At 47.8% G+C, this 13,480-nt stretch overlaps 1 protein-coding gene and 1 long non-coding RNA gene across 2 annotated transcripts; both read left to right on the top strand.

The window, feature by feature from the left end:
• The first annotated feature begins 900 nt into the window (after positions 1-900).
• Positions 901-2,458, top strand: LOC125542280 (uncharacterized). Its single transcript, XR_007297848.2, has 2 exons — positions 901-2,152; positions 2,260-2,458. It is a non-coding gene; the product is annotated as an uncharacterized LOC125542280 (long non-coding RNA).
• Positions 2,459-2,500: 42 nt separating this feature from the next.
• On the top strand, positions 2,501-4,666 carry LOC147977542 (uncharacterized). Its single transcript, XM_048705245.2, has 2 exons — positions 2,501-3,160; positions 4,369-4,666. Exons 1-2 carry the CDS (start codon positions 2,501-2,503, stop codon positions 4,441-4,443), a joined length of 735 nt encoding a protein of 244 aa, XP_048561202.1. The 3' UTR covers positions 4,444-4,666.
• The last annotated feature ends 8,814 nt before the right edge of the window (positions 4,667-13,480 follow it).

Here is a 13,480-nt window from a genome sequence, read left to right as displayed (position 1 = left end):
TTTTCTGATTGGCCTTCTCGGACTAGCCTGCCGGCGAAACCAAGCCCTATCCCGAGCAAACCAACCCGACATGAGTCCAATGATTTTGATAGGCTTGTCCGATGCGCAAGCCACACCGACATGACACAGACCACGGCTGCCACGGGCGAACCACCCTAGCATCGGGCCAACAGGCCCGACAACTTTGCCCCATGCGCGAGCCGATACTGCAAGCGTGGCGCATGACCAGGTTGGCATGAGCAAACAATTCCAATGGTGGGATACCTCGTGCACACGGCGTGCGACGCACGCCCTGTCTATCGTGGCCGGACTAGCCCGGCGCGGGGCAAAGACGCCGACAGGCGTACCTTGCCGGCACGTCGTAGATGTGACAACATGCCAGACCGCAAACACATGCAGTCTCCACCAAAAAATACCACATGAGGTGGCCCTAGTCCGCGCCCGTGGTCCACCCATCATCGACCCCCGAGGCACGCCGCTCGGATGTGTGTCGTCTGGCAGATTAGGCGGTGCGGAGAGCCCCAGGGAGGAGCCTGCGGCACGCCCGTGCGAAATGGACATCACAAAGGTCACTCGCCCCCGCGGCCGCCCCTATGAGGTGTGTATTCTAAAATCCTTTATAGTATAGTTATACTAGATGATACCCTGCATGTTGTTGCGGGAAATTTTTGTAATATATTTCAATGATATTTAGTTGTGTGAAACATAAATCTTCGGATTACTAATATGATCACTAAAACTGAAAATGAGTATGATTTATTGAGTTTGATTTTTTTATAGTTGTATATAACATTTAATAATATATATAGAAGATTGGCCACGGTCATTAGGCCTTGTACAATGAGAGATGCTTAAGGAAGTGGTTAGAAAAATAAACCGGATTTTTTTAAAGCACCGGTGCCTATTTTAGCCGGGTGCTTCCGCTACTATATATAGGTGTCTCAGCGAGGAGCTTACCGGGGCCGTGGAGCAGCGGGCTAGTCGAGCTCCTCTTTCCGTGGGCGAGGACATCTCCTGTATCTCACTGCACCATGACGAACAGGGGGAGGCGCTTAACGCACCGGCGGCGAGTTTCTAGAGCTGCAAATTGCAAGTGAGCTTTCCAATCCACCTTTTAGTTGATCCTCCTCCCGTGAGCAGTTGCAGGTCTATGCATGGCGAGACTGCTTATATATGAGCACGCCGCGGTCGTCTACGTACTGCTAGGACGGTGACCGTCCAGGACTAGAGCGACCCGTGGCCGGCGACTTACATACCGTAGGCGGCCGCCGGCGTGCATGGTTCACAGCGTCAAGGATCCACTGGCTCACCTCCACCTCGTTTTACACGGAGAGAAGATTTGGAGCAGCTATACAGATAGAACGGACATGCTCGCACCATTCCTCTGGGATCATTTAGATGGTTTTATGCTCGCACCATTTCTCTTGCTTATTCTCTTTCTGGCTTATCACTCTTGTTGTTCCGCCTGTGTAATAGCGCGCTTGTGCGTCTGTTTTTCTGAACTTTACCTGTACCTCTCTAGTTTATTTTCTTCCTCTTCCTCATCATCTCCTTACTTTTTTCTTTTCCTTTTGATGAGAAATTCTCCTTACTATGGAAAGTTTGTTCTGTTTTGTGGCCTGATCTCTCCCAAATGAAACCTGATAGTACAACCGTAAAGATATCACAAGTTCTTCTTCCCCTAGCAGCAGGCAGCAGATCCTCCACTCAACACACCAAAAGCTTCGAAAAGCAACAAAAACACAACCAAACACTTCCTACAGCACCAGAACCTGAAAACCGAAGGAGAAAAAGGGAAAAGAGAGCTTCACAGCACCGAAAGAAACCCAAGAGCTAGCTGCATGTCTGGTTACCTTCGGGGACACTTTCTACCCATCGATCCTCAACACCATCGGCGCCCTCCTAGAGATCTCGGACACAACGTTCAGTGGGCGTCTTGCCGCTTCTTTTGCATTGTTTCAATGGTGGAAGTAACTCGGTCGCAGTTGTATTTCTGCGCTCCTGTTTCAAGGCTTCTTTATCTATCTATCTGTCTATGTTGAAGTCAATACAAATCCCTACTATTGCTGACGGGATCAGAATGGTAGCGATTGCTTGCAAGTGGAGCATTGGATCTTGTGGAAGAGTTGAATTGGAATCAGTCATTGCTCAGGTAAATTATTTCTCTATGGTCTATTAATTTCGTCTTGTGTACAAAGTTATTTATTGTTCAGAAATCTCATGTCATGTTTGTTCTTCTTCTGCTTTGACCTTTTCTAGGGAGGTTTTTTTTTAAGAGACGGAGGACAATGAGTTGCGTTTTGTGGCCTTGATGGCCCGCAGTGGTTCCTTCTCTCTACGGCCCAACTATCTTATCTCAAGGCCGACAAACAGGGCAGCTTGGTGGTCTGCTCAACTCTGAAACAGGGCCCGTTTCGAAGGCCGAAAATGAGGGTGGATTACAGGCCGAATAAGAAGGTGCGTTACACACTTGTACGCAAACATTCTCTCATGGGTGTACATGGGCTCTTCAGCATGCTTGCTCTTCAGAACATCTTGTCGTTTATTCGTTGCAAAAAAAATGATCTCTTTTCTCTTTCAAGTCGTTTGGCCTTTTTTGTGCCGGGCTGGGTCGAATCGAATCGAACACTACGAGGATGGTGGATTGCACCGTCCCATTGCTGCTGGCTGGGTGGCTGGCTGGCTGGCCGCTGCTGAAATCGATCGAGACGCAAATGGATTCGGTTGCCCGCGGCGGACGCGGCCGGCCAACAATTTCCCAGAAGAATACCGCTCACGCGCGACGCACCGCACGACGCCACGCCCCACCCCACCGGACCAGCCCCTCGCCACGCCCGACTCCCCCGCCCTCTCCGCCCGCGATATACCTCGTCCTCTCCGCCCCTCCGAACTTCCTCGCTTCCTCCGCCCCCGGACCCTCCCCATCTACATCACTCACACGCCGACGAGCAGATCTCATCAGAATCCCAAGCGACGCGACATCATGGTCTCCAACAAGCAGCCCGCGCCGCAGCCCGGGGCGATCGCCGCCTCGCGCGCGGGGCTTGGGGCGCGCCGCGGACCGATGACGTCCTCGCTTGCGAAGCGGCGCCGGGACGCGGGGATGGCGGAACTATCGGTGCAGGTAGCTGAGGGAGGCGACGGCGCGACCGGGGGTTCGGTAAGCTCCGTGCTCTGGTTTGGGAATCCTGCGTGTTCCTCCATCCGGTTCTCGCGGTAATTTAGGTATCTGTGTTACGATTCCGTTAAGCCATATCTGGAGATAGTAGCTGTGCCTATCGCTATACGTTGTTAAGGGATTAATTCGGTCGATTTTTCACTGGTTCGAGCGGTTCCTGGAGGGGTTGGGTTTACCGTTTACATACAAATCACCTTCAGATCACATCAATTTGCCGAGCCTTGGTATCCAAATATTAGCCAGCAGTTCAATAGAATTCAGCTAGGCAATCTGAATCCTGTATCTGTGAGCCTGCTTAATTAATCTGGTGGTAGTTCAGATCAGGTATGTTTGCATGATTGGATGTATGCAGGTTCGATCAGTTCATCGAGGGGTAGTGTTTAGGGTTTAGGAACACCTTGAGATCACATGTACTATTTGGATCGATGCATGCGGTAAGTAGGATCTATGCAACAGCAGCTTGTAAAAATCAAGGATGAACTGAACGTGATAGAGCTTATGCAAGGGCGACTGCCTCATCACTGTATTGACACAGTACAACCTGTAGTTAACTCATCCCTGCCTAAAGAGCTATCAAATAAACTTAGATCGGTTGCTTATGTATGCACCCCAAAGCTGATGCGCACTGCAATTTCATTACAAGGTGTTATCCATAGTTGCTGCATATGCTTGGTATTGTGATATTTACCGTCAAGCAATACTAAGCATTAGGTTGCCTTTCATTAGATCCCAACCTAGGGAGCACCAACCATGAGTTCCATATTGGAGAGCGGCATGTAAATACCTAGATGAAAACTATGATACAGCTTGTGTAATTTGTATTGATCTTATCCTTTTGGTTAACAGTATATGCTGTGCATTGTTATGCAAAGGTTTCTTCTTTCATGGTGAAGTTGTTATATTTTAAAACATTGATCCATTTCGACAGATCACATCTCTGGTTGTATGAAACATAACATACTAATCTGACAATATTATTTGTGCTGTCATGTTTGCATTCCATTGTCTTTTAAAACAATTTGTCCTTAAAACATCATGGAATATAGTAGTACTTATGCTTCCTTATGCATAATAGCAGGAGGTGTTGCCACTAATGCACAGACATCAAATCAAATGTTCAATTGTTGTAAGGAAACTGTTGTATCTTGGTACACAATTTTGACGTTGTAATTGTTTCATTCATCTTTCAGGAAGAAAAGAATGATGATGACAAACCCATTCACTTATCGCCGCGACGCAAATCAGGCGATGATCTTACCTACTAGGGACAATGAGTCTTATAGAACCTCTTTCACTTGTTGTGAAGATATTTGTGGTACATATTTGTAGATTCATTCGAACTCCGTTTTAATTGTGTGTAATACTGCAAAGATATTTGTGGTACATATTTGTTGATTCACTTTGTGTAATATTAAGAAGATATTTGTGACCCCGTTTACACTTTGTGTAATATTAAGAAGATATTTGTGGTACATATTTCTTGCTTCATTCGGACCCTGTGTTTCCAGTGTTGGGATTATCCCAATATTTGTTTTATCGGGAATATTCCTTTTGATATTAAAGGATTAACCCTATTTGCCCTAGGTAGTGAAGCAACCTACATTTCTGTCTCTCTCAAAATTCCCAAATAATTTTCATAAATTGTTTGGATCATATATGCCCCAAATATGTCCAAACGTTTCTTTCCCAACCGAAAAATAATTCATCAATATTCATTCTTCATTTCTTTCAAGAGTGGCCTTTTGTGAAGGAAATGCCACCTATCTTTTCTTGATTGCTCCCAAACTTTCTGGCCACCATCTCTCATCCAAATCATTGCCTCATGCCAAAATTCATCTCTATTTTCCTAGCCAATCTTGTTGAAGGAAGTACCGGCTAGGAGTATCCAAATGAGTTGAAATTTTGCAAGCTCCTTCATGTGGTCATAGCATGACTCTCCATCAATTTATCAGCTCCATCTAATAATCTATCTGAGGACATCATCCAATCTTCGCCTCTGTCAATATTTTCAGGTTGTGAAGCAAGTATATTTTATATTGCTTCATTTTTATTGAAACATTACCATGACATTCTCCTATCCGTACAACTCATCTTCACCAATTTTGGGCCCATTTCGTTCAACCAATATTGCTCTAGGATTTTATCAATATTCTGTCCAGAGAAGACCTTTCTGAAGGAAGTACCATTTTGGCATGTCCAAATGGAATGAAATTTATACATTGTCTTCTTACGCCTAAATAACTCCCCTCAGCTAAGTTTTAGCCCAATCCAACACTCCTAGTGAGTGCTACTTCATGATCTTAATTCTGGACCAGATTGGGAAGTTGTGAAGCAACTATGTTAAACCTTGGTCCAAATCATCTCAAAATTCACATTATTGTAGTCTTTCCAACCCTAAGCATATCTAATATCTTTTGATCCATAGTGGCCATCACATTTCACCTCACCATATGGGCCAAGTTTCCTACAGTGAACTTCTGAGGATCATTCCCATCTAACCATAGTGTCTTTCTTAGAGCCATCACCTCTGAGATAGCCTAGCTTGGAGAGACAACACACTGGACACGATTAGGCTGGCTAGAGTGCACTGTGTGCACTAGTTCACGCTGTAACCATCGACCTGGCATGCCATGGATGCGAGCTGGATGTCATTTGTTTCGGGCCCCTCTCCTGCTCGTCGTTCTCGTATGTTTCGGCCATGCCAACAGCTCCCCCGTGACCGTGCCATCACTTCCCTGCCACGGCCCCGTCCTATCTTGCCGTCGTTGGTTCGCCGTCGAGCGTGCCCGTGACCTGCCCGCCCTGCCATCGCCGTGCTCATTTTCCTGTGTCGCTCTCGAGACGTCTCGAACACGCTGGAGCTTCTCCACGTCATGGGAAACCTCTGCCGCACCTCTTCCCCTCCCTCCACGTGCCCCTCCGAGCTCTAGCCTTTGCCACGGCTATTTAAGCCACCCTGAGCTCCCTCGGCCACACGAAACTCCTCTCCTCAGTCCCAGCACCCCGCCCAACCTCTCCAATCGCCACCGGAGCCCCTCCTCGCCTCTATTGGCCGCCATGCCCAACGTCGGTCTCCGGCTAAATCGGAGCAAGGCCAAGCTTGTCCACCCCTCCTTCCACCACCAGAGGCCTCCACATCCAACCTACAGCGGACCAACACTCCTCCTCCTCCGGTGGCCTCTTGCCGTGATCCCCATATCCTGCCTTTCTCTGTTGTCCGCCGCGGCCCAGGGTCCCGCTCATCCTGCTCCTCTCCAGCGGGAGAAGAGCACCCTGACGTAAGCGCCTCCTTGGGGTGGTCTCTTCGGCGGTCCAAGCTCCGCCGGAGATGGCCGGGGCCGCCGGGACGAGCGTCGGAATCGCGTCCCTGCTCTGCCTCCATCGGGCGCTGAAGGAGGAAGAAGAAAGGAGCCAGGAGAGAGGGAGAAGTCTACGCGGGTCTCGCCTGTAAGTGACTAGCCAGCCATGCCAGGTGTTTTAAGAGGAAACATATTTGCGGAAATACGTTTGCCAGGGGCCTGGTTTGTAAATGTCTGTTTTACAGATTAGTCCCTAGCCTTCTATCGGGCGTATCTTTTCAACGGAACTCTGAATCAGGTGATTCCAAAGCCCACATTTTCGTCTCGTCGAGCCTGTTCTCTTTGTATCATTTTTACGAAACTGTCACACAGTGGAAATGAACATTTTGCCATTGCTTCTAATCAGCCCCCTCCGAGAGAGAAACTTTTCCGACAATCCTTCCCGCGGACTCTCCACACTTCTCCCCGGTGGATCCTACATCCCCAAGCAAGACATGACAGCCACTTGCATGATCGCCTTGCAGTGGCCACTGTTTTCCACTTGACTATTTAAATACTTTGTGCGTGTTAAAATCTTGTGAATGCTTTATATATGCTTGTGGATCCATGCTCAGTTTTATGCCATGCTCATTTGCATCTAGTAGTTTAATTGTTTTCTTGCTAATATTATTGTCATGCTCTTGTATAGTAATTATTTCCTGATGCTAGTGTTCATGTTATGCTCATATAAGTGATATGATTTGTTACACTTGTGCTATCTATGATCATCGATATGCCATGCTCATTTGCATCTGGTAGAGCAAAGACTTTATTGATGTTATAGTTAAGATCTACATGCTAAATGTTTATGCATGTTTCCCATCCATGTTAATGTTGACATCATGTTCATATGCATCATGGTATTTGATTATGGCTCAGCTCATTACTCTTCAAGTTTAACCGGATATTAATTGAACTTGAACACCTGTTGGCTGAGTCATAGTGCCATCAAATCAAGCTGACCAGTGTAGCCACACTTGTCTTATGGGAGGCCCCGACTTGGTCTATTGCCATGCCTCTCGTCGGTGCCTCCAACTAGGGGAGGTTATGTGTGCATGCAACCCTGCACTACTAGGGAAAAGCCTAGCAGCAGCACAGGTTCTAGGTATATCAGTAGCGCGGGAACCGGCGCTACTAATAAGGCGCTACAGCTAACCCGTAGCAGTAGTGCGTGCACGCCCGCGCTACTGCTATACAAGTGTAGCAGCAGCGTGCTTCGTGGAAGCTCGCTACTGCTAATAGCTCTAGCGCGCTTTGGCTGGACGCGCTACTGCTACTGTCACACTGCTGCTAACTTTTCTCCACTCGCTACTGCTAACTTTTCTCCACTTGCTACTGCTAATTTTAGTAGTTTTTGAATTTTTTTCTGCATATTTGTTTTGTATTTGAACATGCTTTATACAAGAATCTTTAGCAGATGCAAATGTCATCATGATACACATACAAATGGCTGCGAGACCACAAATGTAATCATAGCATATACATACAAATAGTCTCATCATAATCATCATCCAACACAAAGTGGTGTCTCGTTATCATCTCAAAAATAGCGATACATGCAAGTCTCGAATACTTGCAACTACAACGTCATCCATCTAAACAATGGTATACGCGAGAAGAGCTGTCACTATGAGTGAGAGCGGAACTATGCAGTACATGAGGCGGCGGTTACGAGTCCTCTCTCGCGCTACCGTGAACCTCAAGTAACTAGCTTCTCCTTCTTGTCTGGTTTTGATGTCTTTATGGCTGGCGCCCGAGATCCCATTCACTTGCGCCTGACACTCAGGCCACTCGTTGTACACCCCCGGAACCTTCCCTTTGTACACGACATAGCACTGCCATCTCGCCATCAAGAAACTAGGTACCTGTTAGAGATGCATCTTCATCAAGAGGATGTACAATCATATGCAACAAAATATACTAGAGCAACACGAAAAAGAAAGGGTTAGCAACTAGATGCAACATACTGTATGCAAACTAATTAACTAGAGGTACGCAGGTCATCGTACCCAAACTAACAAAGTAGTGTTATGCAAGTTCGGCAGGGACCGTGGATGTCACAAAGTTTCATCGCTACAGAAAGTATACAAGTTCAACCGACACATATCATCATCATCGGCATTGTAAATCACTAGAAGTTCCATCCCTCCATATCATCGAGGATGGAACCTAGCTTATTGAACGGCGTGAGGTCATGACGTTGCATGCCTATGCGATTTCGGATGTCAGCTCGGGATATAGGGCCGTGGTGGAACATCCCCTTCTCATCGACGACTTCTTTCATGATGATCGTTGCAATATCCCTTTGGATGCGAAAGAAGTCATCTCTAAGTTTATAATCCGCTTCTCCATGAGATTCTACCCACTTGTGGATATGATCATCATTTCTGCTTGTCATGCGAAGCTTTTGGTGATCCATGCTGAACTCAATCATGAGATGGAGGATGTAGAATCCATCTTTCTTGCTTGGTTTTGGGACCTGGATGCAGCAGAAGTTAGTTTTATGCGCGAAACCCATCTTCTTGTTCCTTTGTTTCCTGATCTGTATGTGGCCACCTCTAATGCTGAAGCCTTGGAGAGCATCATCTAGAATATTCATTATGTGGGTGTAGTCCTTCTTCTCGTAGTCTCTGGAAGGGTCGAAATACACGGCGTGGGAGACTCGTGGGTAAAGAACGATAAGGACGGCGCGCCCATTGCTGCGGATAAGGCCCCCTCAAATTATTCTCCATATGAGCGGGAAGGAATGATTGAATGTATGAATGGGTTGTCCAGAACTGACTTACTTTGGATGATAAGGCTGGAGGACAATTTCCTGGTCCTTATTTTGTACCATGAAGTTTTGGAGGTAGTCCCTAACAGTTTCACGCTCAAAGTCGCCGAGAGTCAAGAAAGACACGTGCATGTAGTACGGATCCGCCACACAGATTTGCGAGACTTCTTCTCTCTTCATGATGGAGCTCATATGTAGCGCAAAAAGGCGGACGACTATAAAATCGAGCCGCCTTGTCAGAAACATCTCAAAGAAATGGTCAAACCGCAGGAAGAACACCTGCGCGGGCCCTGTGTCGACGTAGCACTTCCCCTCAGTCACACGAGCCACGTATGTCGGATATCCTGGATCCTTCAAGGCTAGTAGGCTTTTCTCAGTCGACAGCAGATGGTCGTGCAGTCTCCTGAGATCCCCTGATAGTGCCTCCAGCGGTTTCGGCGATAGCATCGGCTCGCCCGTGAGATGGAACATGGCCGCACCTTTCATGGGTACATGCTCTTCAGAATCCACCGTCTGGCTGCTATGTGCTCTGGCTTGTTTGGAGGCAACTATCTTCCCCGATCTTTTCCTCTCCTTTTACTTGGGCACACCTTCCAGACCCTTCCTTAACCCCCGCCCCAGTGTTCCCGGGCTAAGCATTGTACCACCCCCGGCTAGTTGAGCCTGTGTTGAGGCGGCATCTTCAGGCGTGTTCTGTGAGGATTTCATGAAGAGAGACTTTTTGCAATCCCTGCTACGACATTCCTGCCCGGGCAGATCATCCATATCCTCATTAGCATGCTGATAGCCCGACTCGTCATATGGTTGAGTCATCATATCTAAGTCACAGTCATACGCGTTTGTATTGAGGAAAGACATTAGGTCGACCTCCGTCTCATCATCCATTCTCTGTTCTACAGGACCGATTACATCAGCCAGTACTATTGCACCCCCTTCATCACGCTGTCCGCCGCTCTCACCCGGCACTACATGAGCTTGTAATTGCATAGGCGGGGTGGTGGTCCCCGTACATGCTTGTTGATGTGTGGTTATTGGTGTTCTCTCGGACGGCTCCAGACGAATAAGATTCTTCGGCCATAGCAGCATCCAACCCTTGCAGCTTCCAATCCACAGCGGGGTCTCGTCGTCCTCTCCCACATGCTGTAATGGAGGTGGCAAATCCTCGTGCCCCGATTTTTGTTGGGGATTGTTGCAGAAATTAAATTTTTTTTTAAGCATCACCAAGATCAATATATGGAGAGACTACCAACGAGAGAGAGGGGAGTGCATCTTCATACCCTTGAAGATCGCGACGCGGAAGCGTTACAAGAACGCGGATGAAGGAGTCGTACTCGCAGCGATTCAGATCACGGTTGATTCCGATCTAAGCGCCGAACAAAGGTGCCTCCGCGTTCAACACACGTACATCCCGGGGACATCTCCTCCTTCTTGATCCAGCAAGGGGGAAGGAGAAGTTGGGGAAGAGCTCCGGCAGCACGACTGCGTGGTGGTGGAGCTTGCAGTTCTCCGGTAGGGCTTCGCCAAGCACTATGGAGGAGGAGGAGGTGTTGGGGAGGGAGAGGGCTGCGCCAGGGGAAGGGTGCGACAGCCCTCCCACCTCCCCTCTATTTATAGGGGCAAGGGAGAGGCGGGCCGGCCCCTTCCAGATGGATCTAGAGGGGGCGGCGGCCAAGGGGGGAGGCTTGCCCCCCAAGCCAAGGGGGCGCCCCCTTTAGGGTTTCCCCCCAACCCTAGGCGCATGGGCCCTAGGGGGGTTTGGTGCCCAGCCCACCTAGGGGCTGGTTCCCCTCCATATTCAGCCCATAGGGCCCTCCGGGGCAGGTGGACCCCCCCGATGGACCCCGGAACCCTTTCGGTGGTCCCGGTACAATACCGATAAACCCTAGAACACTTGCGGCGACCGAATAAGGACTTCCCATATATAAATCTTTATCTCCGGACCATTACGGAACTCCTCGTGACATCCAAGATCTCATCTGGGACTCTGAACAACATTTGGTGACCACATACTAATTCCCATAACAACTCTAGCATCAACGAACCTTAAGTGTGTAGACCCTACGGGTTCGGGAACCATGTAGACATGACCGAGACATCTCTCTGGCTAATAACCAATAGCGGGATCTGGATATCCATGTTGGCTCCCACATGTTCCACGATGATCTCATCGGATGAACCACGATGTCGAGGATTCAATCAATCCCGTATACAGTTCCCTTTGTCAATCGGTACGTTACTTGCCCGAGATTCGATCGTCGTTATCCCAATACCTCGTTCAATCTCGTTACCGGCAAGACACTTTACTCGTTCCGTGATGCATGATCTCGTGACTAACTTCTTAGACACATTGAGCTCATTATGATGATGCATTACCGAGTGGGCCCAGAGATATCTCTCCGTCATATGGAGTGAAAAATCCCAGTCTCGATTCGTGCCAACCCATCAAACACTTTCGGAGATACCCGTAGTGCACCTTTATAGCCACCCAGTTATGTTGTGACGTTTGGCACACCAAAAGAATTCCTACAGTATCTGGGAGTTGCACAATCTCATGGTCTAAGGAACAGATACTTGACATTAGAAAAGCTTTAGCGGACGAACTACAAGATCTTGTGCTATGCTTAGGATTGGGTCTTGTCCATCACATCATTCTCCTAATGATGTGATCCCGTTATCAATGACATCTAATGTCCATTGTCAGGAAACCGTAACCATCTATTGATCAACGAGCTAGTCAACTAGAGGCTCACTAGGGACATGTTGTGGTGTTGGAAATATGCCCTAGAGGCAATAATAAAATCATTATTATTATATTTCCTTGTTCATGATAATTGTCTTTATTCATGCTATAATTGTATTATCCGGAAATCATAATACATGTGTGAATAATAGACACCAACATGTCCCTAGTAAGCCTCTAGTTGACTAGCTCGTTGATCAACAGATAGTCATGGTTTCCTGGCTATGGACATTGGATGTCATTGATAACGGGATCACATCATTAGGAGAATGATGTGATGGACAAGACCCAATCCTAAACATAGCATAAGATCGTATAGTTCGTTTGCTAGAATTTTCCAATGTCAAGTATCCTTTCCTTAGACCATGAGATCGTGTAACTCCCGGATACCGTAGGAGTGCTTTGGGTGTACCAAACGTCACAACGTAACTGGGTGACTATAAAGGTATACTATGGGTATCTCCGAAAGTGTCTGTTGGGTTGACATGGATCAAGACTGGGATTTGTCACTCCGTATGACGGAGAGGTATCACTGGGCCCACTCGGTAATGCATCATCATTATGAGCTCAAAGTGACCAAGTGTCTGGTCACGGGATCATGCATTGCGGTACGAGTAAAGTGACTTGCCGGCAACGAGATTGAACGAAGTATTGGGATACCGACGATCGAATCTCGGGCAAGTAACATGCCGATTGACAAAGCGAATTGTATACGGGGTTGCTTGAATCCTCGACATCGTGGTTCATCCGATGAGATCATCGAGGAGCATGTGGGAGCCAACATGGGTATCCATATCCCGCTGTTGGTTATTGACCAGAGAGCGATCTCGGTCATGTCTACATGTCTCCCGAACCCGTAGGGTCTACACACTTAAGGTTCGGTGACGCTAGGGTTGTAGGGATATGTATATGCAGTAACCCTAATGTTGTTTGGAGTCCCGGATGAGATCCCAGACGTCACGAGGAGTTCCGGAATGGTCCGGAGGTAAAGAATTATATATAGGAAGTGCTATTTCGGGCATCGGGACAAGTTTCGGGGTCACCGGTATTGTACCGGGACCACCGGAAGGGTCCCGGGGGTCCACCGGGTGGGGCCAGCTGCCCCGGGGGGCCACATGGGCTGTAGGGGGTGCGCCTTGGCCTATATGGGCCAAGGGCACCAGCCCCAAGAGGCCCATGCGCCTAGGGTTCAAGAAGGGAAGAGTCCCAAAGGGGGAAGGCACCTCCTAGATGGATCTTGGTGAAACCGTAGGAAATTTTTTATTTTCTGCAACGTTCCTCAACATGTGGTCTATTGTATTCACACATGTATTACGATTTCTAGATAACACAATTATAGCATGAACAATAGACAATTATCTAACAAGGAAATATAATAATAACCATTTTATTATTGCCTCTAGGGCACATTTCCAGCAGTCTCCCACTTGCACTAGAGTCAATAATCTAGT

Source organism: Triticum urartu, chromosome 3A (assembly GCF_056163025.1).
Source record: "Triticum urartu cultivar PI428250 chromosome 3A, HENAU_Tu73, whole genome shotgun sequence".
Classification (NCBI taxonomy): Eukaryota; Viridiplantae; Streptophyta; class Magnoliopsida; order Poales; family Poaceae; genus Triticum; species Triticum urartu.
Note: the sequence above shows the minus strand (reverse complement) of the source record. Positions and strands in the feature narration are given on the sequence as shown.